The sequence below is a fragment of the Rhinopithecus roxellana genome, chromosome 4 (genome assembly GCF_007565055.1).
Source record: "Rhinopithecus roxellana isolate Shanxi Qingling chromosome 4, ASM756505v1, whole genome shotgun sequence".
NCBI classification, from domain to species: domain Eukaryota; kingdom Metazoa; phylum Chordata; class Mammalia; order Primates; family Cercopithecidae; genus Rhinopithecus; species Rhinopithecus roxellana.
The window spans coordinates 23,878,446-23,905,797 of record NC_044552.1 but is presented as its reverse complement, the minus strand read 5'-3'; the positions used below and the strand labels follow the sequence as shown (position 1 = coordinate 23,905,797).

Below are 27,352 nucleotides of genomic sequence, written 5' to 3'. Positions count from 1 at the left end.
GGCTGGCTTAAGCCTGACCACTCATCTCCCCACAGCACCACCCAATTGCTTATATGAAAAAAACATCACTCAGCCCACCCCCACTAATGGTATTCATGGTAAACAGCCCAAAGCAAACTAGAGACAGGAGAGTAGAGCTTTATTGTGTAAAAGCTGAGTTGGTGTAAGTCTGAAACAGCAACAATGTTTAGCCCAGCCCATCTATTTACAATATATAGGGGTTGGGGTTTCCCATACACATCTGTCCTGCCCTCCCTCAGCCTCAAGATTTATCCCTATCAGCAACATTCATTTATTTCCTGGATTTGTCATTGGCCGCAGAAGACACAACTCTTCAGGGTGATATCCCATCATATAAACCTACATAAACCTACAACCTACATACACATTATCTCCTAGTCCCTCTGGCTCTCTTCCCTTTTTATTTTTTGAGACAGGGTCTGGCTTTGTCACCCAGGCTGGAGTGCAGGGGTGTGACTGCAACTCACTACAACCTCCACTTCTTGAGATCAAGTGATCCTCCCACCTTAGCCTCCCCAATAGCTGGGACTACAGGCGTGCAGCACCGCACCCAACTAACTTTTGTATTTTTTTGTAAGCCACCACGCCTGGCCTCTCTTCCCAGTCTACAGCTCCTACAGAGCACTCTGAGGGTCTGTCTGCCCAGTGAAGGAGGCTTCCGCTGGTGCTGTAGGGGGCATCTTGGGCATTGACTCAGGTGGGGGGCCACTCTCTTCTCGGAGATGACCCTGGTAAAGCCGGCGAAGGCGTGACAGTTCTCTCTCTGGTGGCTGTTTCCAGTTGTACCATGGGTACCAGGGGTCACCTGAGATCAGGGTGGGGGCTGGCGGAGTAGCACTCACAGCCCCATGAGAGGTACTGAAGTCAAGGTCCCGTGGTTCAACCTGGGGGATGTGGTAAATGAGGAGACCTAAGGGATTAAAAAAGAAGAGAAATTTAAGAGGGAATGAGGAGGGTGGTTTAGATGAAGTAAGAAAAAGGATTATAGGCCGGGCGCGGTGGCTCAAGCCTGTAATCCCAGCACTTTGGGAGGCCGAGATGGGCGGATCACGAGGTCAGGAGATCAAGACCATCCTGGCTAACATGGTGAAACCCCGTCTCTACTAAAACATACAAAAAATTAGCCGGGCAAGGTGGCAGGCGCCTGTAGTCCCAGCTACTCGGGAGGCTGAGGCAGGAGAATGGCGTGAACCCGGGAGGCGGAGCTTGCAGTGAGCTGAGATCCGGCCACTGCACTCCAGCCTGGGCAACAGAGTGAGACTCCGTCTCAAAAAAAAAAAAAAAAAAAAAAGAAAAAGAAAAAGATAAAGAAAAAGGATTATAAAGGGAGGGACCAGTCAGAGCCACTGGGTACATTTATGTCTGTTGTATACTGCAAACAGGTGAGACTGGCCCAGAAGGCAAGTGTGGGCTGACATACTGCTGGGGCTCTTGCTTACAAAGCTATGCAGCCCTGAACAAGGACTATGAAGCTGCATCTATACCTTTTACTAATTTATGCAGCAGTGCCATGTAGTTCAGGGCCAGACATTTACATAAAGATATTCCTATGATCTTGCTATGGCATTGAGACCAGCAGTTGTAAAATAGGAGGGAAAGGGATGGAAAGACAAAGACCAAGGAGACAGGGTAATGATAAAGTAAGACACCCAGGAGAAGGGACAGGGGACAATGGAATGTCAGAAGAGACTCAGGAAGAACATGCTGGTTGCTATCATCTTGAACAGGTGTGAGCATTTATATCCATAATCTAGCCCTAAGTCACCTTCCTTATACCTAAACAAAACTGCCGTGTGCCCCGTCTCATGCTCACCATGATCCCTGGCTTTCTGGATGGCCTGGGTCAACCTCTTGTGCTGCTTCACACAGACTCCTGTGGGGAGAAAAATAACTTGTTCTTTAAGGCACAGTAAATAATAGAACACAACTGCTTCCATATGGTGACAGAGGAGTAGATTGGGAAGGACTGGCTTTACCTAATGACCCCTTTCCCCTGACCTCTCCAAGGACCTCAGTTTCCCCATCTGCCCAATGGAAAGAATCTCCCCCATCTCTTGGAGAGCTGGGATAAAGATTTAGGAGGGTCTAGCCACTATAGAGAAGTTATTTAATGGTAAAGCCTCTAAGACAGGGAGCAGAACACAATTTAATGGGCAAATGTGGTTAATTAGAGGGTTGACTTGAACAATCCACAGAGAAAGATTCAATAAAGAGAGGAGATTTCAGAGTTGGGGAAGGCAACCTGAGAGAGTAACAATAACAGTCCCTTCAGCCTTTACAGCTTGACTACAAGAAACTCTTGACAAACTGAACACTGATTGTACTGCCACCCCCAATAATGGTGAATTCAGATTTATTCTCTGCAAGGCTGGGCACGGTGGCTCATGCCTATAGTCCCAGCATTTTGGGAGGCTTAGGCAGGAAGATCACTTGAGTCAGAAGTTCAAGACCAGAGTGGCCAAAATGGTGAAACCCTGTCTCTACTAAAAATACAAAAAAAATTAGCCAGGCACAATGGCACGTGCCCTATAATCCCAGCTACATGGGAGGCTGAGGCAGGGGAATTGCTTGAACCCAGGAGGTGGAGGCTGCAGTGAGCCGAGATCACGCCACTGCTCTCCAGCCTTGGGTGACAAAGTAAATGAGATTTCGTTGCAAAAAAATACATATATATATTACTCTCCACCGGGCACGGTGGCTCACGCCTGTAATACCAACACTTTGGGAGGCCGAGGTGGCTGGATCACCTGAGGTCGGGAGTTCGAGACCAGCCTGACCAACATGGAGAAACCCCATCTCTACTAAAAATACAAAATTCACCAAGCATGGTGGTATGCACCTGTAATTCCAGCTACTCAGGGGGCTGAGGCAGGAGAATCACTTGAACTCAGGAGACAGAGGTTGCAGTGAGGCAAGATCCTGCCATTGCACTCCAGCCTGGGCAACAAAAGTGAAAATTCGTCTCAAAAACGAAACAAAAAAAAAATTCTCTGCAAATTTGTCTTGCTTCAGAGCAGGGTTAGCAAAATTTTTCTGTCTAGAGTCATATACTAAATATTTTAAACTCTGCAGGTCCTGTGGTCTCCGTCTCAGCTACTCAACTCTGCCATTGTAGCATGGAAGCAACTGTAGACAATATGAAAACAAATGGACATGGCAGTGGGCCAGATTTGCCCTGTGACTGCAGTTAGGGAATAGATATAATCCTGAATTGTTAAATTTACAACTCCAAGTTTGGAAAATCTAATTCAATTGACAATGATATAAAATAACTTATGTGATAATTTGCGAGAAATCTTTTGTAAAAGTGAAAAGACCCTATAGAAAGGAATTAATCACTGTTCATCAATTAAAAACTACATTTAGATAGTTTGCTTACAGAAGCACTTGCTTTTTTCTTTTTCCTTTTTTTTTTGAGATGGAGTTTCACTCTTGATGCCCAGACTGGAGTGCAATGGCGTAATGTCAGCTCACTGCAACCTCTGCCTCCTGGGTTCAAGCGATTCTCCTGCCTCAGCCTTCCGAGTAGCTGGCATTACAGGCATGCACCACCACACCCAGCTAATTTTGTATTTTTAGTAGAGACAGGGTTTCTCTACATTGGTCAGGCTGGTCTCGAACTCCCGACCTCGGTGATCCGGCCGCCTCGGCCTCCCAAAGCACTGCAATTACAGGCGTGAGCCACCACACCCGGCTGTACTTGTCCTTTTCTTTTGTCCACATTTAATTGCTTTAGCCCCCAGTAAGCCAAGATTTCCAAAAGGTTCAGCCAGACCTTTTAAGCTATAAGTAGGAGCCACTGAACGAATAACTATTGAACAACTACATAAACAAAACATGACACAAGGAAAAGCTCTCTGGTGGTGCAGGGATGATGGGCTAACCTGTGTATAGAGAATGGAAGATGATACCCGTGTGGGCGCAGACAAACTGTTCCAAGAGCTTCACGTTCTGTAGGGGAAAGTGGTAGAGAAACGTGAGGAAAGAGGAAGGGAGAGCAGCAAGATCTTTGGACACTGCAAGTACACAATCCCTACATACCCACATGGACCACCTTCACCCCTCTACAGCTCTCCAGATGCTATCCCTCTCACCCCTCTACAACTCTCCAGGTGCTATCCTCTCACCCCTCTACAGCTCCCCAGATGCTATCCTCTCACCCCTCTACAGCTCTCCAGATGCTATCCCTCTCACCCCTCTACAACTCTCCAGGTGCTATCTTCTCACCCCTCTACAGCTCTCCAGGTGCTATCCTCTCACCCCTCTACAGCTCCCCAGATGCTATCTTCCTTCATGTCCCAGTTGGGCTTCATCAATTCACTGAATCCATCCTTGCACATCCCATATTCTGTCACTGTGCTCCCACAGAAATCTCTTAAGCACAGGTTAAGTTTTTTTTTTTTCTTTGAGACGGAGTCTCCCTGTGTCGCCCCGGCTGGAGTGCAGTGGTGCGATCTCAGCTCACTACAACCTCCGCCTCTCGGGTTCAAGCAATTCTCTGCTACTCCTCCTGCGTAGCTGGGGTTACAGGCACCCGCCACCACACCTGGCTAATTATTTTGTATTTTTAGTAGAAACAAGGTTTCACCATCTTGGCCAAGCTGGCCTTGAACTCCTGACCTGGTGATACACCCACCTTGGCCTCCCAAACTGCTGGGATTACAGGCGTGAGCCACCATGCCCGGCCTGCAGAAGTTAAGTTCTAAAGTCAGCCTTTAGGTGAAAAACTGGGACTGGTCATTGGAAATCCCAGAAATCACCCAAAAAAAGATATTGTAATGTGTATGTATAAACAACTAATGTATTTAATAGCATACTGAATATAATTTATATAGTAAGAATAATTTTACAGTTTACATAGAACAACCCTCACTCAGCAAATTAACTGTAGGAAATGAGACTCTTGAGAAAAAAGCAGATACACTATAGAGTAGAATGCAAGCAGAATCACCCATGCTACTAAATTTGTAACATTTCTCTCTCAGTTATATAATTAACTATAATCTCTGTTTTGTTTTGTTTTTGAGATAGAGTCTTGCTCTGTTGTTCAGGCTGGAATGCAATGGCACAATCTTGGTTCACTGCAACCTCCATCTCCCAGGTTCTAGTGATTCTCCTGCCTCAGCCTCCCAAGAAGCTGGTACTACAGGCACCCGCCACCACGTCCGGCAAATTTTTTTTGTATTTTTAGTAGAGATGGGGTTTCACCATGTTGGCCAGGCTGGTCTCAAACTCCTGACCTCAAGTGATCCACCCACTTTGGCCTCCCAAGGGATTACAAGCATAAGCCACCGCACCCGGCCATAATATCTTTTTATAACCAATCATATGCAGTTGAAACTGGGGAATTATCTATATGACTCCTGAATAACCTGTGTCAGAAGGGTTCTTATTGGAGTCAAATACCCCCATTTTCTGACTGTTATCCAAATGCTCTACTACTTCCCTGATGACAAGCCATACAGCTTCTGCTCTAATACTTTTGGTGCAAACTCAGAAGAACACTTTCCTATTACCTATTTTATTAATGTAATGTTTTCAAATTCTTGGTTTTCTTTGTTTTTTTTTTTTTTTTTTGAGGAGTTCCGCTCTTTTGCCCAGGCTGGAGTGCAGTGGTGCAATCTCAGCTCACTACAACCTCCACCTCCCAGGTTCAAGCAATTCTCCTGCCTCAGCCTCCCGAGTAGCTGGGATTATAGGCGCCTGCCACTATGCCTGGCTAATTTTTGTATTCTTAGTAGAGGCAGGGTTTCGCCATGTTGGCCAGGCTGGTCTCGAACTCCTGACCTCAGGTGAACCACTCTCCTCGGCCTCCCAAAGTGCTAGGATTACAAGCATGGGCCACCGCCCCCAGCCAATATGTTTCCAAATTCTTTCAAGGAGCAAATCTTGTCCTTCTCACATATTGAAGGCTTTCTGAAAAACACTAGACTCTATCTTGCCCTCCGGCCTCACGTCCCAGCATGCCACTGAACACTGACAAGGAAATATAAAAAACCTCAGGAAGAAAGTGGGCCAATATACTTGGTAATAACTGTAAAGAATACAAACGAATCTTTGGATATTGCTCTCCCACTAGAAATAGCCATTTCGCTGGCTGGGCATGGTGGCTCACACCTGTAATCCCAGCATTTTAAAGGGCCGAGGCGGACGGGTCATGAGGTCAGGAGTTTGAGACCAGCCTGGCCAATATGGTGAAACCCTGTTTCTACTAAAAATACAAAAAGTAGCCGGGCATGGTGGCACATGCCTGTAGTTACAGGTACTTGGGAGGCTGAGGGGGGAGAATCGCTTGAACCCAGAAGGCAGAGGTTGCAGTGAGCTGACATCGCGCCAGTGCACTCCAGCCTTGGCAACAGAGTGAGACTCAGTCTCAAAAGAAATAGCTATTTCTCTTACCTGCCAGTTTAGACTGTAAATTTCACAGGCATAGGATAAAACTTGCAGTACAATCCATAGTAGAAGGTAAAAGACTGAAGAGAGGAATGTTTTTATAATGCCAGAAACAGTTACTACAAAATAAACTGTAAGGCCTCCAGGATATACGAAGTGTGGGGCACCTACAGTAATCTCTTTGGCACTGCAAAGGGGCTCCTAATCTTTATTTTTCTTTCCATAAAAAGAAAAGACTATCCTTACCCTAAAGTCAACATGCAACTTGTGATCTCGGCAGATGGGGCAGGGATTCCCAGCAACTTTATTCCCACGCTGTAGAGAGAAAAAACCAGCAGTTAAGGATGTTCAAACCCATCAGAAAAAGTGCTGCTGTTACTGTTACTTGTGGCCTCTACCCCTACTCCACATCCCACTCTCAGAAACTCACAATACATGTTTTCCGAGTCCGCTGTGGGGGTACACCACCCTTGTGGTTGCGGCGGTAGTCAGCCCAGACAGGGCGAGAACCATATCGCTCCTGGTATTCTGAAATGAAAGATCATACAAGTTATTCCTGGGTGGGAGTGTAGTGGGTGGCTCTATCCACTTATCTTAAATCCTATCTGACCCTCCCTTTCCCCATTTAGAGGTACCTTCTGATTCCAGATATTTCCAGGGTTCATCCTTATAAGGAGAAATGGGAATTGGGGACAAAGAATCTTCCTCAGAGGGAGGTTTGGTGCAAAGAGTCTGGAGGGGAACCTATGAAGGAGCAGAAAAAAATAAAAGAATGAGTTCAAGGAAAAAACTCAATGGTTTGCTTATCACACTTTGGAAAGAGGGGGAATGCATACATATTGCATTAATGGAATATAACAGGAATACATATGTAAGTTAAGTATTTTTGTTGGGTTTAAACTGACATAAATCAACAACCACTCTCCTTTTCTACAACTGGATCCTGAAAGAAAAGCTAAGTTAGCGGATATATGCTGAAAAACAATCTTATTTCAGAAAACAATTAAAATGTCTAGTACAAGGCCAGGCGCAGTGGCTCATGTCTGTAATCCCAGCACTTTGGGAGGCCGAGGCGGGCGGATCATGAGGTCAAGAGATCGAGATCATCCTGGCCAACATGGTGAAACCTCATCTCTACTAAAAATACAAAAAATTAGCTGGGCATGGTGGCATGTGCCTGTAGTCCCAGCTACTCGGGAGGCTGAGGCAGGAGAATCGCTTGAACCCGGGAGGCAGAGGCTGCAGTGAGCCAAGATCGCACCACTGCACTCCAGCCTGGCAACAGAGTGAGACTGCATCTAAAGAAGAAAAAAAAAAAAATCTAGTATACAAAAGGTAGTCCTGCTTTTGGGAAATGAATTGATTCTGGTGGCAGAATAAAGAGGAAGGATATCTAGGTTCTCGGAACCAAGATGTGTGGTGGGGAGGGGATGCTGAAGACAGGTGAGTCTCCAAAGCAATCCAATGAAGTCACTGAGTTGCCCATTTTCATAAACGCTGAAGGTCAACAATCTACAGGGCAGAACAAACCTGAGTCCTAACGCTAGTTTTAAAGCTACCAAGGCTGTTATTAAGTCTGTGTTGACCTCTGTCACCACTCTTCAGTCCCACTTTAGGGAGTGGCGGCTGGGCAAGCCTTCCTATCTCACCGTGCCCCACCAAGAACCTCCAGAGAGGTGAGTACACAAGACTGGAGGGAAACCTCAATTCAAAGGACGGAGTTAAGCTCTCCTAACTCCGATAAGAAACTGATTTAATAGAGAGAGCTGAGAAACTGTCCTCAGGTCGTAAGAATATATCGTGACCTTACTGGGAAATAGCAAGGTGGGTAGAAATTAGGATCCCTAATTTCCCTAAGGACATTCCTGAGCAACACAGATTTAGACACCGCCTGCATAGTTACGAGCTGCTTGTGGCGCTCGCTTGGGGAGCACATATGTTATGCTAAAATTGCAACGATACAAGATTAGCATGGCCCCTTAATTATTTAAATAATTTTCAAAAAGCTGGTTACGCATAACTGAGGGTGAACGGGGGTCAATTCCATCACTTAATTATTTTACTGAGATGGTATTTTGGAAGAAGGATGACACCTAACCCTGGGGCTTAGTCCTCAGCTCGAGATTAGAAAACGCGCGGTGTATGGAGGGGGTTGCTGGAAGTAATGCCTAGACAGCTAAGACACAAACACGTGGGAAGGTCTCCACTCGTGGATTCCTGACAGCGGAGCGACGACCTAGAGAAGGTATAACCAACTTGGGGTTGTGCAAAATGTCCTTCGAGGAGTTACCTGAACTCTGTGGGCACCTCGGAAGAGAGAAAGCATAGGAAGCCGCCTCAGCAGGGTGTTTAATACAGACGCCGCCATCTTGACGTACGCCCCGCACAGGAATGGAAGGAAAGGCAACTGCGCATGCTTCAGGAAACTGACTAGGGCAGGGCCAAGGACAAGCCCGCAGTGCGGAAGGCGGCCGCACGTTTGCGTCAGGACGGAAGCGTGAAAGGAAAGGCATGGGGGAGAAACTAATTTCAACTGCGTCACAATCGAATTAGACCTCAAAATTGCGTTTTTTCTTGGCCAGTCACTACGACTCTTAGATCTCTTTGTTAGAGTTTACCTTTTAAGCAATTTTGAAGGCGATTTTTATCGAGATCCTCTCAGTGCGCATGCTCCGATACGTTTCTACCAACCCTGAGTGAGAAATGTTCTCCAGGGCGGAAGTGGCGGAAGCAGAGGAAAGGGAGGTGCTGGGCTCTCTGGTCACGCGCACGCGACAGGGAGGCAGAAAGGAGGCGGAAGAGAGTGCCAGGGGAAGGGGCGGAGCAAAGGTGTAGTGAGACTAGCCAATCAGCTGGCGAATTGTCATTTAGGTTGACCAATGAGTTCACGCCTCGCGTATAATGTCTCGCGACAAGGGCGTTTCACTAGCACGTTTGGGCGCGTTGGGCGGCGTCCGGGTATAAAAGACTCCACCCGAGCGGGCGGCCGCCATTCTGGGGTTCGTTTAGAGGTAAGTTTGCATACCTTATTGTTTAGTGGGCAAAATTTTGCGGAGTGCGTTGGATCTGGGAAGCGGGGTAGGGATGGGTTCATTTGAGAGCCACGGCTTAAAGCGGTTGCGATCAGGATGGGACACAGAGGTTTGTTTGGGGACAGCAAAGATGGCATTTCTGGGTGTTTTGAAGCAACCCGTACTGATTACATCTTTCTCCCTTGTGTTCCTTTTATCCCAGGTTTGAATTTTCTCGGAGAAAGACAGGCCGACCACGAGGAAAACAGAAACAAGCCGCAGCAACATCTAAGCCCTTGAAAGGATCCTGAGAGAGGGGGGAAAGGGAAAACAGCAGCCACCAGCCCAACCACTTGTGTCTTCTGCCCCTTCCCACCTATCTTGCCCACCCCACCAGCCCACGCTGCTTGGGACTTGAAATCTGTGGCCGAAGGACCGTCACCACATAACTTGAAAAATAATCAACCACCCTCCCTTCCCAAACCACCCAAATTCACTCATCCAGCGTTTACTTTTTTGAATCCACTCAGAACTTTTTTCTGCGACCCCCCTCCCTAAATGGAGTTGGGTGGGGGGGGAAATGAATACTGAGTTGGCCTTTATTTTTTAAAAGACTTTTTGATCCAATGAGGCCCCCTAAATAATTGAGTTTTGGGTCCTGGTTGGTTGTTTTATTTTTTTTCCTCCAAAATTCTACCCCCTCCCCCCTGAGCCCGAGGTGCTGACGTCGCAAAAAAATTGGATAGTAAGTGTCGAATTTTCAAAAACCAGCCTTGCAACAAGAAGTCAACGTTTCCCGTTGTGAAACCAAAAATAATGAGAGGAAGAAATGAGACCATAGAACAAATAGAGAGCTGGAGAAGGACCAATCTGGTCACTTAATCTCCATTAAAAAGGGCCTGTGGGTCTAAACAGTCTTGTTCTCTCTCCCCTACCACCTATCTCTTCCCTGCCCTGCTGCAGGCAAAGAGAGGGTGGAGGGAGGGCCAGCAAGTAAGGATTTTGATGGTTAACCCTTGGTAATCCAGCCAATTTCCAGACTGCCAAAGCCATACGTGTTTATATAAGGAGGAATGGTTACCTTCCTCTGGTTAGCAGCAGTCTTCGAAAGGGTTAATGAGCTCACATACAAGAGATGGTGGATCTTGTGGCCCAGAAGTACCACTTCTTTGTGTGTGAGACAAGCAGGGTGCCTTTCAATTTGCCAGATTAATAAGCAATCTGTACATAAAGATTGCAGGGTAAGGAGATGGGCAGAGAGAAGTAATAGGTCGCTATAACTTTTTAAATGACTGTTAAATCCTCTCAATTTTAATGTAATTTGTTTGGGGTATATTTGTGTGGTTAAAATAGGTGGCAATCTAGGAATAAAGATTGCAAGACACTTAGGACAAAATATAATCTTAGTGCCAGTACATACAAGATAATAGTTGGGGAGGTAAAGAATGTCTTATAATTGTTGCAGATTGCATAGGTATTTAAAAGCAAAAGAGTGATTAACATTTTAACTTGATATTTTTCGGTGGGGGAGGTACAGTTAAATAGAGGGTGGAAAGGTTGGGGAATGTGGAATTTAGGAGTATAATTTTAAAAGCCATTTAGTGCAATTGAATGCTAGCTTTCTAAAAGATTTGTGTCGTTAAAAGGAATTTTTTTCTTCCCTGCTTCAATATGGCGACTTTCCTTGTCCTTTTGTCTTCCAAGCGGCGTTGCAGGTTGTGTCTTGACCCATTTTTTTTCCTGTCCTCCCACCTCAACCCTATTTGTTGAGAGGGGTCCAAGTCCTTCCTCCCCCTTTCCCTCTATAGGGAGGATGGGGGTGGTCGATGGTAGCCGGTTGAACCTCCGTTGCAAATTCAGTTCTTCCCTGCAGAAAATTGTTCTAATATTTTGATTGCTTTAATTTTCACTACGCTCTTACTGATCAAAATAGGTCAAAGATTATTCACAATGGGGAACTGGCTTTTGGCTTTTTTACTAAAAAGGTTTTTATAATGTAACTGAAGCTACCGGCAGAGCTGGGTGGCTTTTTAAAGTTCGAGTCCTCTTTCTCCATTACAAAATGGCGTCCCTCCGTCTTTGTTGTTTTTCTTCCCCTTTTGCCATCCTGAGCTTAGGGCCGCCCTAGAAACTTGGTCAAGGGGGAGGAGCAGCCTTGAAAGGTGATGTAATCAGCTTTCTTCCTCCTTTCTCCACCCTCTTGAAGCTCCACCCCTGAGCAGATGCCTCTGCACTCCCTGTGCTCGTTGCTGCTAGGGAGAAGACATTTTCCTTATTTTCATTATATAAAATACCTTAAAGGGATGAGAGCTTATAGGAATTAAGTATTAAGGCTGTCCATCTCCTTGGGTAGTTCTAGTTTTTACAGAACCAGTTTTTATTTTCACTTTCTTTCACTCATCACAACTGCTTGTAATTTTTCCCCACTTCAGCTGCCAGGGGTGAAAAAACAGGCAAACCTAAGATTGGGAAACTTTGAGGATGTGTGAGAGCGTGTGTGTATGTATATATGTGTGTAGAGGGAGATGGGAAAGACACAAGGGCTTGCAAGAGTACCTTCGAGATAAACGGGCCTGATGGCACTGAAATGTGCCATTTCTGCTCAGGAATCAGTCTTTGGGCCTCCTGCGTTTGGTCGCTTTGTGTAATGAGAATCGGGGGAAGGTGGGTACTTTTAGGACTTTCTTCTAAATCGCCCTCATTCCCACCTCTCAGTTTGGGGATAAACTGTATTCAGTGCTGTATCACGTTCTGCACTTGCTTAGTTCCTGTACATTGGTACTAGGATAAGAAGTGAATCTTTAGGAAAGGAGGCGGCAGTTGTAAACTCAAGGCAGGGGGAATCAAGCTACGGTTTCTGGTAAGCAAAACCTTTCTGGTATTACATTTCACAACTTTCATTTTTTTTTTTTCCCAAAGAGCCACCTTTTTTGAATTTCTTTTTCCTTCCCTTCTAAAAGAAATTCCTTGAAAGCATTAATGAAAAAATGATGTCCTCTTCATTTTTCAACTCATGCAGTGCTGTGGCAGTTGGTGCATGTTCAGAAGCCATGCCCTATCTGAGGGTGGTATTGGGTGTCTAGTTCCTTTCTTCCCCCAACTTTTTCAAAGCCAAATCTTTATCAGACTCTCCATATAATTTTAATTTTTAAAAGTCCTACACTGAAGCATGGAGGTTCTAGGCAGAACTGGAAAGCACAACTGCCCTGTGGTGACGTGGGTGAGACTTAGGGCTAATTTCCTACTGGGTACAGATTCTCAAATTATTACTTAAACTTCTGGATTGGATGGGAGGGACTCTTCCACATGTCTATTGACCACAAGTTTTTTTTTGTTTTGTTTTGTTGTTTTTTTCTTTTAAGCAGTTTGCCATGTGCCTGCAGCATATCTTCCTTGGGAGCTGAACATTCTACCCACTGGGGTTCCTGATAACTAGTGAGCCAGGGGATTAATAAAGAAGATCTTCCTTAACATGGGAGATGGGAAGCAAGGTCTACTAGGGGAACCACATCCATTCAGAGAATCTTGGAAAACCTGATCCTTGTAGTTTGTGGCCACAGTTCTAGTCTGGGGTCTTTTTCTATGAGTTGGGGTGGTGTATCATTTTGCATCTTTATTGAAAGGCAGATAAGCCTTTGAGGAGCTCATTATTAGGTTTGCAAAATGACTTTGAGGGGAAGGGGCTTACTACTTGGAAGAAAGTTATGACCTTGTGATGAATCACCTGAGAGACATAATTCAGTCCACTATTGAGTCAAACTAGGAAATGCCTAAAACACTGAAGAAAGGAAGGGGAACATGAGTTAGGTACAAATCATTTTCATTTCCAGAAGTGCCTGTAAATTAAGGTAAATTTGGGACTTTTTTCTCCTTTTGTTAGAAGACAGTTATTTTTTAAAGAGCTCTGACTTGCACAGAATTTTTATTCTGAACCAATTCAGTCCTGTTCATTGGTGATGGATGTGGAATAACTTTAGCTATGCTGGATATTTTTCACCCTATTTAATTGAATAGCCCTCAAGTAAAATTCATTTTGAAGGCAGGAGTTGGTGTCACAGACATTTATCTCTGGTAAAAATGGTAGAAAATTCCCCAGTGCCTTGTGCCAGTAGAGTATGGCTCTGCCTGAAACATCTCCATAAGGAAAGCATAGCTTAGGATGAGGTGGAGGTAGGCCCGGGGGTTGCTCCCTCACTCCCCACCTTCTGTATGTTCTGCAGTCAAGGAAATAGCAGCTCATTAAAAGAAGACATAATTATGCCCTGGATTATTCGTGGTTCCAGAAAGCTTTCTCAAGCTTTCATTCTAGACACCAGATCCTGAGTAGGTAATGTTACAACACTTAGTCACAGCCCCTGCCTTCCTTCATCAACTCAGTTTGCCTTCTCAGCTGTAGTCCTGTGCCTGGAATGTTGGACTTTACATTCCTTCCCACTTCAGTGCCTTGGAACTTGTTTGTTTTTTTCTCGAAATATACTGACTTCCAAGTAAGGAAACTAGGTTATAAGACACTTGGGGTCCTTAATTTTAAGTAAGAATGAATCTGCCTAAAGGAAGGCCATCATGAGAAAACCCACTTACATTTTATCAAGATTGGTGCTAATGAGACAAAATTTCACTTATATTTCCAAAATATAAGTAGTGGAAAATGAATATTTAACACTAATTTTGCTTTGTCTCTTAGCTTCCCTTTGACTATTAATGTTTTTTATTCTTGTTTATACAAATGGGAATAAAGTCCCTGGATCCCATTCCCAGCAGAGGGCTCTGGACAGAATTTAGCTGTGTACTCATTGGTCCATTTTTCTAAGACTGGCTCTTCTGTCTTGTCTCCCATCCTCTGAAGGAACACTTGAGCTCAGATGACAGTTTATTTAGTGTCTGAAGGAAATAGGGGTAGCTGGTCTATTTATTGGCTTAGTTTGCAGTTGGATATGCCAAAGGGAATTCTCCAGGGTTATATATATTCAGCCCTGGGTTTGAATCAGTCAAGTCAAGGGAAACTGGTTTGAAATGATGTTTAATTCAAGGCCTTTTGTCAAATTGCATATATTTTGCTTTGGGAATTTAATGGTAGGTATGTGTGTATATGTATATAGAGTTTTAAAAATTTCTTAGTCTTCTTGATGGCTTATATGTTATTATTGGAACCCATACATTGCTTTTCCAGTCTCCAACAGATGTGATATCTGTTTTATATGTCCCTTTATCATATCTCTTTATAGGTGCTGTAGATCACTTTATAGTATCTCACTACATGGGAAGAATACCTTTATTTCTGTGTCTGTCTGTGTAAGAATCACCATACTTGAGTGGATTTGGCCCACGAACGTCTAATCTTTTCCAATATTCTCCTTGAATGTTTTTTCTGTGACCTCAGGTTCTGCTTGTACTTGTAGAGGTTCCAGGGCAGCACCGACTTCTCAACATTTCTTGCCTCATCTCTCCCTCTGTTCGGCCCACAGGTTGTGATCTCCAGAGCCAAGATTATACTTCTTCCCTTCCTGGCTGCCTCCTCCCTGCTTCTGCTGCTGCTCGCCTAGGTTGTTAGGACCTACACATTTGGAAATTTATTGACCTTTTTGTTGGGAGGACTAAAAGGCTGAGATTGTTATGCTTATGTTTTTTCTTTTGTTTGAGAAAAAATAGAATTAATTTGCATTATCTTACAAGAAACCCGTGTTTTTTCCGGCACAAAAATACTCATCTTTGTAAAATACTGATTTTTCTACCCTTCTGCTGGGATTGTGTCTGTTACCTCTGTGCTAGATGTAGGATGAGGAAGGTTTTGTTCTTGCCTCTTCCTTGCTACCCAGTGTTGGCCTTATTGCCCAAAGGCAGATATTGCTGAAATGGCTTTCTTTTCTGGTGGTTTTTTGTTTGTTTTTGAGACAGGGTCTTACTCTGTCGCTCAGGCTGGAGTGCAGTGGCGCAATCACAGCTCACTGTAGCCTCAATGTCCCTGGGCTCAAGCAGTCCTCCCATTTTCCCACCTCAGCCTCCCAGGTAGCTGGGACCACAGGTGCACACCATCATACTCAGCTTACGTTTTGTAGAGATGAGGTTTCACCATGTTGCCGAGGGTGGTTTCAAACTCTTATGCTCAAGGAATCTGCCCACCTTGGCCTCCCAAAGTGCTAGGATTACAGACATGAACCACAGCACCTGGCCTCTTTTTTGGTTCTTAGAAGCAAGTATTTAGAGGCAGTGTAGATAAAAATCCCATTCAGAACAATATTGATCGTAAATTACTTTTCTGAAACTTCAATTCTGCCCTGTCCCATAAAAGGAGCTTAGCTTTTAACTAATTCCTTTTCCAGCCTGGTCTAAAACAGCTGCTTAAAAGGGAATTTGTCTAGCATTTGACTTTATCTATTCCATTCTTTAGTTTCCATGGTTTTCAGTTTTAGGCTTTCCTAGGGGATCCACAGCGTGATTTTTGAGGAGAGGACCAGATTCACAACTTTGCTTTTGAAAGCACAAACCACTAGCTTCCGTTTAACATGGAGACAGTAAAAACTTGTGCAGTGTTTGGTTAATGAGTGACAGTCTATTCAAGGCCTAGGAGGACCTGCTTGATTTCCTTGCATCCATTTGTCTCAATATCTGGCACCTACCTCCAGATCTCTTTAGGGAGGGATTCTGTTTGCAAGTTTTGTTTTGTTCTCTATCATCAACCACTTCAGCTGATACATATCTTGCCTTATGTCGTGATTATGACTCTTAGTGGGCTAAGATAAAAAGGAATCAACTCTTACAAGACATTTAGCTCAAACACCCAAGATTGGCCCAATTTCTGTCAAGCTATAGGCTGTTTTTCAAGCCAAATTTTTCAGCAACTAGGGAAGACAGGACTTAACAATAGGTACAAATGCCCTGGAGAGTTGAACATCTTGTTATGAGAACTGAATCTTAGCTCTAGTACGATCGAGTGAAGTTAGCCATCCTAGGAAGGATGCTGCTGGGAGGGAGGGACAGGTGTGCTGCCCTAGTCCTCCAATCGAATTGCTTTCCTGTTCAGTCACATAACGCTCCCCATGTTTAACTTGGGGCTATTTTCTCGGTAGTGGCAAGTGGTCTGTGTTGATTTTTCATATCTAAAAAATAGCGTAGTTGAATAGTCACTATACTTTGTCAGATGTAGAGATGTGGTTTATTAGAGGGCCTACACGGGTAGTCCTTGCCACCCATTTATTCTGTGGGTTTGTTTTGTCCTTTTACCATAGAAACCACCATCATGGGTTCTGGTCCCATAGACCCCAAAGAACTTCTCAAGGGCCTGGACAGCTTCCTTAACCGAGATGGGGAAGTCAAAAGTGTGGATGGGATTTCCAAGATCTTCAGGTGAGTCTTTACCCTTTTTTGGATTCATTGTGAGTAGAGAATATTGTGTGTTAAAATATGGCTGCAGTTGAGGCAGACTGGAATGATCCTGGAAAGGAAAGGGAAAGACAGACAGTGCAATAGGATTAAAATCTAACAATTTTAGGGTAAGGGGGAGGAAAAGATGATCACTTGGTTTCTGACCATAGCGGGAGCTGGAGATTTGGACGTCCACAGTCCCAAGGAAGTCATATGTTGGAATGAGAGCAGGGTAGCCTGGTAACAGAATTCTAGATTGTTTTGGTTCGTGTTCCACGTACCTATAATGTTATTTTTCTTCAGGGAGTCTCAGGTTTTTCAGTGGAGAGTAAATAAGCCAGTCTTGAACAGACTATCAGGGACAGTTGTTGAGGGCTAGCCGTATCACCTGGGGACAGAATGACATTCATCCTGTGTGTTAGGGAGGCAGTGATGCTCTCCTCCCCAGGTCAGGGACTTCGGTGTCTCTGTTCTCCCATAAGTTTCCATGTCGCACTGGCTCCATCCCATCCTCCTAGAGGTATATGTGACTCCCGTTTTCTGGAGCAAAGTCCCAAATCATCAGGAATCTCTAGGCAGTTCACAGATGAGAGAGGCGCTTTTGCTAAGAGAAGAGATACTGGCTGCTTCATTTCTAACCCTCACTCATATCCTGCAGTTTGATGAAGGAAGCACGAAAGATGGTGAGTCGATGCACTTACTTGAACATTCTCCTGCAGACCCGTTCACCAGAAATACTGGTCAAGTAAGTGGGGATCTAGATGGTTGGAATGGGAAGATGTAGCTAAAAGATGGGGCGGTGAGGCATGGGGTTCCAGGGTCATTGATGGGAGACTGGCATCGTGGGATGTGGTACTTTCAAAACCTAGAAAGGGCGTTACTGATAGACTCTCCTGCCTGCCTGCAGGTTTATTGATGTTGGCGGCTACAAACTTCTTAACAATTGGCTGACGTATTCAAAGACAACCAACAACGTTCCCCTCCTCCAGCAAATACTACTGACCCTGCAGCACCTACCACTCACTGTAGACCATCTCAAGCAGGTACCTTTAGTCTTTAAACCCTGATTCTTCTTTTTTTTGGTTTAATCTAACAGATGAAAACTCACACTGACTGATGTTGGCTGTAATCTTGGGCCTGTGAGGTAGAATGGCAGAAAAAGAATTTAGAATAAGAAGACTTGGTTTGAATTTATCTCCTTTAATAAGTGTGTGGCGCCTGGGTGAGGTGGCTCACACCTGTAATCTCAGCACTTTGGGAGGCCGAGGCGGGCAGATCACGATGTCAGGAGACTGAGACCATCCTGGCTGACACGATGAAACCCCATCTCCACTAAAAATACAAAAAATTTGCCAGGCATGGTGGCATGCATCTGTAGTCCCAGCTAATCAGGAGGCTGAGGCTGGAGAATCGCTTGAACCCAGGAGGTGGAGGTTACAGTGAGCGAGATCGCACCACTGCAGTCCAGCCTGGGTGACAAAGCAAGACTTGTCCCCTACCCCCAAAGAAAAGAATGTGTCAGCCGGGTGTGGTGGCTCACACCTGTAATCCCAACACTTTGGGATGCTGAGGTGGGTGGATTGCTTGAGCCCAGTAGTTTAAGACCAGCCTGGGCAAAAATGATAAAAACCTTGTCTCTACAAAAAATAAAATTTACCCAGATGTGGTGGTGGTGGTGCATGCCTGTAGACTCAGTTATTTAGGAGACTCAGGTGGGAGAATCATTTGAGTCTGGGAGATTGAGGCTACAGTGAGCCAAGATTGCGCCATGCACTCTAGCCTGGGCAAGACAGCGAGACGCCGTCTCAAAAAAAAAAAAAAAAAAAAAAGGGAGGGGGGAGCATTGTAACTTTTGTCATTTTTAGCTCTAAGTGGAATTATATGCCTCCTGGCATTTACCTTTCTGTTGCTCCCATCTCTCATAGAACAACACAGCTAAACTGGTGAAGCAGCTGAGCAAGTCAAGTGAGGATGAAGGTATGGTGCCGCTCCTCTCTCATGGGCTTTTCGCTACCACTTCCACTTCATTACCTTAATATCTTTTCCCATCCTTGGATTGTCCCTTCACTTTTCTCCTTCTGTGTCACCTTGCTTTTTTTTCCTTTTTTTATTTTTTATTTATTTTTATTTTTTTATTTTTGAGACAGAGTCTGGCTCTGTCGCCCAGGCTGGAGTGCGGTGGCCGGATCTCAGCTCATTGCAAGCTCCGCCTCCCGGGTTTACGCCATTCTCCTGCCTCAGCCTCCCAAGTAGCTGGGACTACAGGCGCCCGCCTCGTCGCCCGGCTAGTTTTTTGTATTCTTTAGTAGAGACAGGGTTTCACCGTATTAGCCAGGGTGGTCTCGATCTCCTGACCTTGTGATCCGCCCGTCTCGGCCTCCCAAAGTGCTGGGATTACAGGCTTGAGCCACCACGCCTGGCCTTTTTCCTTTTTTTAAAGAGAAAGTTCCTCTAACCTCTAACCCTCTTTCCTGTTCTCAATTCCAAAGTTGTTCATTTCTCTGTTGCTGAATATAAGGCACCATACTTTAACTGGAAACTGATTCCTAAGATTGCTTGTTATAAAACACATACACTTAAAATTCGCTGTGGGAAATAGTATCATCCTAGCGTGTCTCATCATCGTTCACTTCTGTTTTTCTAACTATGGCATATTCTGGGAACTTTAATATCTGTTTTCCTAACAATAGATATACTAGTTCTACCAATAAACATATTCCTGTAGGACATGGGCAAAATCTTGACTCTTGAAATATATCAAAGCGCCGGGCGCGGTGGCTCACGCCTGTAATCCCAGCACTTTGGGAGGCGGAGGCGGGCGGATCACGAGGTCAGGAGATTGAGACCATCCTGGCTAACAAGGTGAAACCCCGTCTCTACTAAAAATGCAAAAAAAAATTAGCTGGGCGTGGTGGTGGGCGCCTGTAGTCCCAGCTACTAGGCAGGCTGAGGCAGGAGAATAGCGTGAACCCGGAGGCGGAGCTTGCAGTGGGCCGAGATTGCGCCACTGCACTCTGGCCTGGGTGACTGCGTGAGACTCCATCTCAAAAAAAAAAAAAAGAAATATATCAAAGCTCTGATTTCTTTCCTTTTCTAAAAGAGTTGTGGAGCTTCTGACAAGGACCATACAGTTCTGTCTTGAAGACAAAGCCTGTCTCCTTTAGAAATTTAGAGTTTCCTTTATCTCTACGCAGGCACACAAGATACTAGTTTCCCACCAAGTGAGCAGTAATCTATTTCCAGCTGGCTTAATTATGCTGCTCTCTTTAAATATGTATTTAATTACCATCATTCCTTTAGATATTGAAATTTGTATATTCCCTGTCGGCTGTAGTTAAGTCTCACCGGAACCATAGTTATCAGTTGCTCCAGAAAGGTTTTAGGATATTCCTTTGAGGTTCATGTTGGCTTAGGTGCAGAAATTGCTAATTGTATGACTGTTTCAAAAAGTTATGTTTTAGTGTTCTGTGAAAAATCTTACTATTAAGTGACAAATTATGAAATGAGTCTATAAGTGGAAATGTTGGCCAGAAGAGAGGTGCCATAGATCAGAGATGTTATTTGCCAAGTACAAAAGGAAAGAGTTACAAAAGTATTTTTTCATATATTTAGAAACAAATTTTATTCTTGTTTTTACATCTATAAAGGAAAATAAAAAGTCTTCAGATTGTTGTAACAATTAGGTATGTTATACGTAAAGCAACTAATGTAGCTTTTTTAAAAAAAGTCAGTAGTTTTTGAGGAACTGGTGGATTTTGGTTACATGTATAAGTTCTTTAATGGTGATTTCTGAGATTTTGGTACACTCATCACCCGAGCAGTGTACACTGCACCCAATGTGTAGTCTTTTACTAATGCAGATTTTAACCACATATTCTGAAATAAATATTAGGTCTTTTTACTCCAGAGTGGTGTGATGACGTCAGAGTTGAAAGTTATTTGAGTAGAACACAACTCTTAATTCATTGTTCCATTTTTTAAGAGTTTGGTTTTCAAGCATATCTCATGTTCTTCTTAAAACTTTGGATTACTTTCTCCATTACATAGATTTTCACAATATTTTCTCAAATCTCCCATTTTCTGTTCCTGGAAGAATGTTTTACATTATTAGGCATTTCCCCTTTCTCTCACCTGCAGAGCTCCGGAAATTGGCCTCAGTCCTTGTCAGCGACTGGATGGCTGTCATCCGCTCTCAGAGCAGTACTCAGCCCACTGGTAAGCTCCTTAGTCCTTTATCCTTTGTATTTATTTCTTTCCTACTGGGATGTGGCCTTTAGATGCTCCCAGTCTGCTTCACTTCTGACAGTGTTTAAATAAAATCTGTTTCTGCTTTGTTTTTTCACAACAGAGAAAGATAAGAAGAAACGTAAAGATGAGGGGAAAAGTCGAACTACCCCTCCTGAGCGACCTTTGACAGAGGTGAAGGCTGAGACCCGGGCCGAGGAGGCCCCAGAGAAGAAGAGGGAGAAGCCCAAGTCTCTTCGAACCACAGCACCCAGTCATGCCAAGTTCCGTTCCACTGGTAAGACTGGCGGCTGGCCTCTGGAGGGTTCGTGTGCATGTGCACACTCAGAGCCTTATGGGGGAATGTTAATTGTAAGGAAGAGGGAAGATTAGCGGAGGAAGCTTTGGTTACCAAGGCTAGAAGAACATTTGCGGGTGAGAACGGGAGGAAAATTCAGGGGTTTGGGGGTTTGAGTTCAGCCGCCCACACCATGCTTCTTTCCCCAGGACTAGAGCTGGAGACACCATCCTTGGTGCCTGTGAAGAAGAACGCCAGCACAGTGGTGGTTTCTGACAAGTACAACCTTAAACCCATTCCCCTCAAACGTCAGAGGTATGGACCATATTCTCAGGTTCTGAATGGGGTGGATCTGTGGACACAAGGGAGCAAGAGGGGGTGAGTCAGAGATGTTGATGACAGTGCCTCTTCTGACAGCAACGTAGCTGCTCCAGGAGATGCTACCCCCCCTGCAGAGAAGAAATACAAGCCACTCAACACAACACCTAATGCCACCAAAGAGATCAAAGTGAAGATCATTCCGCCGCAGCGTGAGTCTAAAGTGGGGAGATGTACTTTGAATTAGGAGCAAAGTCTTTTTTTTTTTTTTTTGAGATAGTCTTGCTCTGTTGCCCAGGCTGGAGTGCAGTGGCACGATCTTGGCTCACTGCAAGCTCTGCCTCTCGGGTTCACGCCATTCTCCTTCCTCAGCCTCCCGAGTAGCTGGGACTACAGGCGCCCGCCACCATGCCCGGCTAATTTTTTGTATTTTTAGTAGAGACGGGGTTTCACCATGTTAGCCAGGATGGTCTCAATCTCCTGACCTCATGATCCACCCGCCTTGGCCTCCCAAAGTGCTGGGATTACAGGCGTGAGCCACCGCGCCTGGCCAGGAGCAAACTCTTATGGGAACGAATGTCCCTGGGAACGAGAAGTTTTTTTCCCTTCTCTTTTATTATTTCCTTCCATTTTCCTTTGATTTCTTGGTCCCCTTTACTTTTTGTACTTCTGGAACTCCCATTTCCGGGGTCACTTAGGAGTAATTTTAGAGATAAGATAGGGAGGTGTGCCATTTTGTGACTGGTCAGGGGCGCCTGGCAAGGTGATCTGTCGTGTTCACAGGGGCTCACTTCATCAGTTACCTGAGCTAAAATTCACATCCAAAGCTATGGCTTGCCTGCCACGAGAAACCTATAATAACAAGAAGAATATCGTGTGTGAATCCTCCTGCATGTGCTTCCTGGTCCTGTTGAGCTTATCGTGTCCTAAGTTGAGGCAGGCTCTTCATTGGCTCGTTTTATGCCTGGACTGTGTGTGCAGGTGTAGGATGGTGAAGGAGGTCTGATGATGCCATTTGATGCTCTTTCTTTTTGTAGCTATGGAGGGCCTGGGCTTTCTGGATGCTCTCAATTCAGCCCCTGTTCCAGGCATCAAAATTAAGAAGAAGAAAAAAGTGCTGTCACCTACAGCTGCCAAGGTATGGGCTCCTAAAAGTAGGTTTCAGTGACAGAGTATAAAAGGTAAAGTAGAAGAAAGGGCACAGCAGCTAGAAGTTGTCCGGGAGGACAACAAGAGGCGTTTTGCCTTGGCTATAGACTGGTGCAGGTGAGACCAGTGTGGAGATAAGAGTCTTCCTTTATATAGGAACTGTTGGGGGATTGTGCCTGGGACCCTGGACTAATTGCCTTGCCCTTGGCTTTCCAGTCAGTTCACTTCCTTTTCTTTCACCATAGCCAAGCCCCTTTGAAGGGAAAACGAGCACAGAACCAAGCACAGCCAAACCTTCTTCCCCAGAACCAGCACCGCCTTCTGAGGCAATGGACATAGACCGTCCAGGCACCCCGGTTCCCCCTGTTGAAGTCCCAGAGCTCATGGATACAGGTAATCTAGAAACTGGTTCAGTTTGGGGGGTTTTCTGAAAGGAGGGATCTGGGTCTGAAAACTCTTCTGCTTCCAGCCTCTTTGGAGCCAGGAGCTCTGGATGCCAAGCCAGTGGAGAGTCCTGGAGATCCTAACCAACTGACCCGGAAAGGCAGGAAGAGGAAAAGTGTGACATGGCCTGAGGAAGGCAAACTGAGAGAATATTTCTATTTTGAATTGGATGAAACTGAACGAGGTAAGAGGTCATTTCCTATGTAATAGGTGTGTTTAAGGGATTTTAAAAGAACTTGGTTGTTCTTACTTTCCCTCTTGCTTTTCTTCCTCTGCCGATAGTAAATGTGAATAAGATCAAGGACTTTGGTGAGGCAGCTAAGCGAGAGATACTGTCAGACCGACATGCATTTGAGACAGCGCGGCGTCTGAGCCATGATAACATGGAGGAGAAGGTGCCCTGGGTGTGCCCCCGGCCTCTGGTTCTACCATCACCGCTTGTCACCCCTGGAAGCAATAGCCAGGAGCGATATATCCAGGCTGAGCGGGAGAAGGGAATCCTTCAGGAGCTCTTCCTGAACAAGGAGAGGTGAGCAGAGTAGGATTCCTGCCCTGGGATGTTGAGTGCTTGGACACTCCTGAGGGGAACATGAGCTGGCGGAATTAAGGGGTGGAGGTTAGAAATTACTTTCAGGGCCTGAATTAATAACTTGACTATCATTCTACTATTTTCCCTCACCTGTGCTGTTCCTGATAGTCCTCATGAGCCTGATCCTGAGCCCTACGAGCCCATACCCCCTAAACTCATCCCCCTAGATGAGGTAAGTCAATGTTATGTGATGATGGAACTTGTGATGGTCATTGAATTCAGTGCATCTTTCATGTGAGAATGTCTCTGTTCTGTCAGTCCTGATTTTTTTGTTCTTTCAGGAGTGTTCCATGGATGAGACTCCGTATGTTGAGACCCTGGAACCTGGGGGGTCAGGTGGCTCACCTGATGGGGCAGGAGGCTCCAAGTTGCCTCCAGTTCTGGCCAATCTTATGGGAAGCATGGGTGCTGGAAAGGGCCCCCAAGGCCCTGGAGGAGGAGGCATTAACGTCCAGGAGATCCTCACTTCCATCATGGTATGCGCCCTCCTTCCCCTTTTCCACCTTCTGTGGAGCCTCCTTAAGTGCTCTCTCCTCACTCTGTCTCCCATTCGCCTTACCCCAGTTCTCCACATCTACCCACTTACCCTAATCTTTGGCTCTCCCTTTCGCCATGGTTGTTACCCTGTCTGTTTACTTTGCGTTCTTACATCCTCACAGGGTAGCCCAAATAGTCATCCTTCAGAGGAACTACTGAAACAACCAGACTATTCAGACAAGATCAAGCAGATGCTGGGTAATCCTCAGGGCCAGCCCCAGGGGACTGGGGGAGGAAGCCTGCAGTGGAGTTGGGGGAAGCAGGGTTTCACAGATGCAGAAGAGTACAGGGCTGTGGACAGTAGGCAAGAAATGGGAGGGAAAGACTGGACAGAGAGAGCATTGCTCTGCCAGGTCGGTTTGAGAGGGTCAGTTGGGTGCATCTAAATGGGAAACGATGCCAGTCTTCTAGAGTGCTTATTCTGTGTTACTCTTGTTTTCATTAACAGTGCCACATGGACTCCTAGGCCCTGGCCCAATAGCCAATGGTTTCCCACCAGGGGGTCCTGGGGGCCCCAAGGGCATGCAGCACTTTCCCCCTGGACCTGGGGGACCTATGCCAGGTAGGTAGTGAGTACAAGGTTGGAATGGGCTTATCTGCTTAATTTCAGTCTGATAATAGTATAGGATTGACTGGAAGGTGGGAGGTGAGGTGGTTTAGGTTGGGAGATGGCAGTTCCTGGTAGCTGATACTGTTGTCTCTTTTTTCTCCCCTTACAGGTCCCCATGGAGGCCCTGGTGGGCCAGTGGGTCCACGTCTTTTGGGTCCTCCACCCCCTCCCCGGGGGGGTGATCCCTTCTGGGATGGCCCGGGCGACCCTATGCGGGGTGGCCCAATGCGGGGGGGTCCAGGACCAGGTCCTGGACCATACCATAGAGGCCGAGGTGGCCGAGGAGGAAACGAACCTCCTCCCCCTCCTCCTCCTCCATTCCGAGGCGCCAGAGGAGGTCGCTCTGGAGGAGGACCCCCAAATGGACGAGGGGGCCCTGGTGGGGGCATGGTTGGAGGTGGTGGGCATCGTCCCCATGAAGGCCCTGGTGGAGGCATGGGCAACAGCAGTGGACATCGTCCCCACGAAGGCCCTGGCAGTGGCATGGGCAGTGGGCATCGCCCCCATGAAGGCCCTGGTGGTAGCATGGGTGGGGGTGGAGGACATCGTCCCCACGAAGGCCCTGGTGGTGGCATCAGTGGTGGCAGTGGCCATCGTCCCCACGAAGGCCCTGGTGGAGGAATGGGTGCTGGTGGTGGACATCGCCCCCACGAAGGCCCTGGCGGAAGCATGGGTGGAAGTGGTGGACATCGTCCCCATGAAGGCCCTGGACACGGGGGGCCCCATGGCCACCGGCCTCATGATGTCCCTGGTCACCGAGGCCATGACCATCGAGGACCACCTCATGAGCACCGTGGCCATGATGGCCCTGGCCACGGGGGAGGGGGCCACCGAGGGCACGATGGAGGCCACAGCCATGGAGGAGGTGAGGATGCTGCCTGTCCCCCATATGCCCTTTGGTGTCCCATACAAGCTTTTGGGGAGTGGGTGAGAGTCACTACTGTTGGTAGCTAGGCAGAACGTGAAGTTCCCGTCTCTTTGATGTCCTAGTATGCATAGCAGTTCCTACTCTATGCCCTTCCCCCAAATCCCTAAGACTGTGTCTCTGAAAGTTCTCAGGATGCCATGGACTGGGGTGGTGAGGGTGGCATTGCCCTCAGCCATTTCCCTGTCTAACTGTTCTGCCATCATTCCCACAGACATGTCAAACCGCCCTGTCTGCCGACATTTCATGATGAAGGGCAACTGCCGCTATGAGAACAACTGTGCCTTCTACCACCCGGGTGTCAATGGGCCCCCACTGCCCTAGGGACCATTTGCCTGCCCCGTTCACACAACCCCTGTGGACTGCAGCCTCGCTCCTTCTACCCTGTTATGGCTTCTGTGAGGCCCATTTTCCCTTTTCCCCAGCTGATGAGGAGCCGGCCCCCTCAGTTCCCACTTGCTTGGGTTCCTGGGGGTTTTCTGATCACTGGTGCGCATTGATGTACATATTTTCCTCCAGTCTGGGGAGGAGAGAGACTGGAAACGTTCCTGGACTGCTGAAGAGGAGACCCAGTTGGCTTCACTTTTTGAGAAGATTCACCCTGTACCCCAAACCCCTTTCCAGTATTACCCTTAATGCTTGAGAACCTAAAGCTGGTTATCCTGGAGAACACCCCTACCCTTCTATTGCGGGTCCCCACATGCACACAGAACTCTGACACAGGATCAGCTGCACTTAAGAAATCATCCCAGCTCAGTTCATTATTCCTCATGGGGTGGGGAGATGGTGAAGGGGTATTGTATATCCCACTGCACTGAGGGCTCAATCAGCTGGATTTGAGTTCTGGAACATACATCATCCCCACTCCTCCCCCAGCGTGGGGTCTGCATTCTGAGTCCTTTCTCAAGTGGGACCTTGAACTGTCTGTGAACACCCAGTCTGCATCCTGGGTCTGCTAGGTTCGATGACGGTGAACTCATATCTGCATCCGGTGCAAGTTTTAGCTGGCAAAGGTGAGGCCAGTGATGCTGGTGTGCCTTTGCCAACTACAGCCAGTCTGGAGACTTGATCATACTTCAGTGAGACCAGCTTCTCATCAACTTGGGCCTGGCGTGCTGGGCCTGAAAGTCACACTACATGCACTGCCTTTGGGAGTTAGCTCACTCCCTGCTCCCACCTGGAACCTTGCCAGTGTGAAGGAGGCTTCCAGCTACTTCACCCTGTCAACCACCTCTGAATCCCCACCAGGTGCCTTCCTGGGTGGATTCGACAAGATGATTTTGCCCTTTCCCAGTTCTCTCCTTCACCTTGGCATCAGTTGTTTTCTATGAAAACAGTGGATTGGTTGGGTTTTGTGCAGGGTCTTGGGTTAGAGCCAAAATGGATTTGAGGATGAGTATTTTTTTTTTTTTTGGTTTTGTATATTTTGTACATTAATAATAAACAGTGGAAAGAGAAGCAGCTTATTTAA

At 46.2% G+C, this 27,352-nt stretch overlaps 2 protein-coding genes across 3 annotated transcripts; one reads left to right on the top strand and one right to left on the bottom strand.

Moving 5' to 3' along the window:
- Positions 1-114: 114 nt before the first annotated feature.
- Positions 115-8,933, bottom strand: MRPS18B (mitochondrial ribosomal protein S18B). The gene is made up of 7 exons (XM_010368200.2): positions 8,705-8,933; positions 7,050-7,158; positions 6,845-6,942; positions 6,661-6,729; positions 3,906-3,972; positions 1,835-1,894; positions 115-931 (listed from the first exon to the last, which is right to left on the bottom strand). The coding sequence occupies exons 1-7, from the start codon at positions 8,780-8,782 to the stop codon at positions 636-638; spliced, it is 777 nt and encodes a 258-aa protein (XP_010366502.1). The 5' UTR covers positions 8,783-8,933; the 3' UTR covers positions 115-635.
- PPP1R10 (protein phosphatase 1 regulatory subunit 10) lies at positions 8,036-27,352 on the top strand. Of its 2 annotated transcripts, none has more exons than XM_010368202.2 (20): positions 8,036-8,090; positions 9,649-10,170; positions 16,652-16,769; positions 17,446-17,532; positions 17,695-17,830; positions 18,713-18,764; positions 20,925-21,002; positions 21,136-21,309; positions 21,519-21,624; positions 21,727-21,839; positions 22,665-22,765; positions 23,022-23,169; positions 23,246-23,404; positions 23,503-23,749; positions 23,918-23,981; positions 24,091-24,285; positions 24,469-24,544; positions 24,795-24,908; positions 25,066-25,821; positions 26,096-27,347. In XM_010368202.2, exons 3-20 carry the CDS (start codon positions 16,663-16,665, stop codon positions 26,203-26,205), a joined length of 2,823 nt encoding a protein of 940 aa, XP_010366504.1. In that variant the 5' UTR covers positions 8,036-8,090; positions 9,649-10,170; positions 16,652-16,662; the 3' UTR covers positions 26,206-27,347. The 2 variants fall into 2 exon arrangements, with proteins under 2 accessions (XP_010366504.1, XP_010366503.1); XM_010368201.2 differs by lacking the exon at positions 8,036-8,090 and adding an exon at positions 9,320-9,425 and having other exon boundaries at positions 26,096-27,352.

Bases quoted from the DNA above. Each gene is read 5' to 3' on its own strand.
- MRPS18B (XM_010368200.2), bottom strand. From the start codon at position 8,782: ATGGCGGCGTCTGTATTAAACACCCTGCTGAGGCGGCTTCCTATGCTT. The intron at 3,973-6,660 runs GTAAGGATAGTC...TTTCCCCTACAG, and splicing joins AGTTGCATGTTGACTTTAGG to AACGTGAAGCTCTTGGAACA. The intron at 932-1,834 runs GTGAGCATGAGA...TTAATCCCTTAG, and splicing joins CCAGAAAGCCAGGGATCATG to GTCTCCTCATTTACCACATC.
- PPP1R10 (XM_010368201.2), top strand. From the start codon at position 16,663: ATGGGTTCTGGTCCCATAGACCCCAAAGAACTTCTCAAGGGCCTGGAC. The intron at 18,765-20,924 runs GTATGGTGCCGC...TCTCACCTGCAG, and splicing joins CAAGTCAAGTGAGGATGAAG to AGCTCCGGAAATTGGCCTCA. The intron at 21,840-22,664 runs GTGAGTCTAAAG...TTCTTTTTGTAG, and splicing joins GAAGATCATTCCGCCGCAGC to CTATGGAGGGCCTGGGCTTT.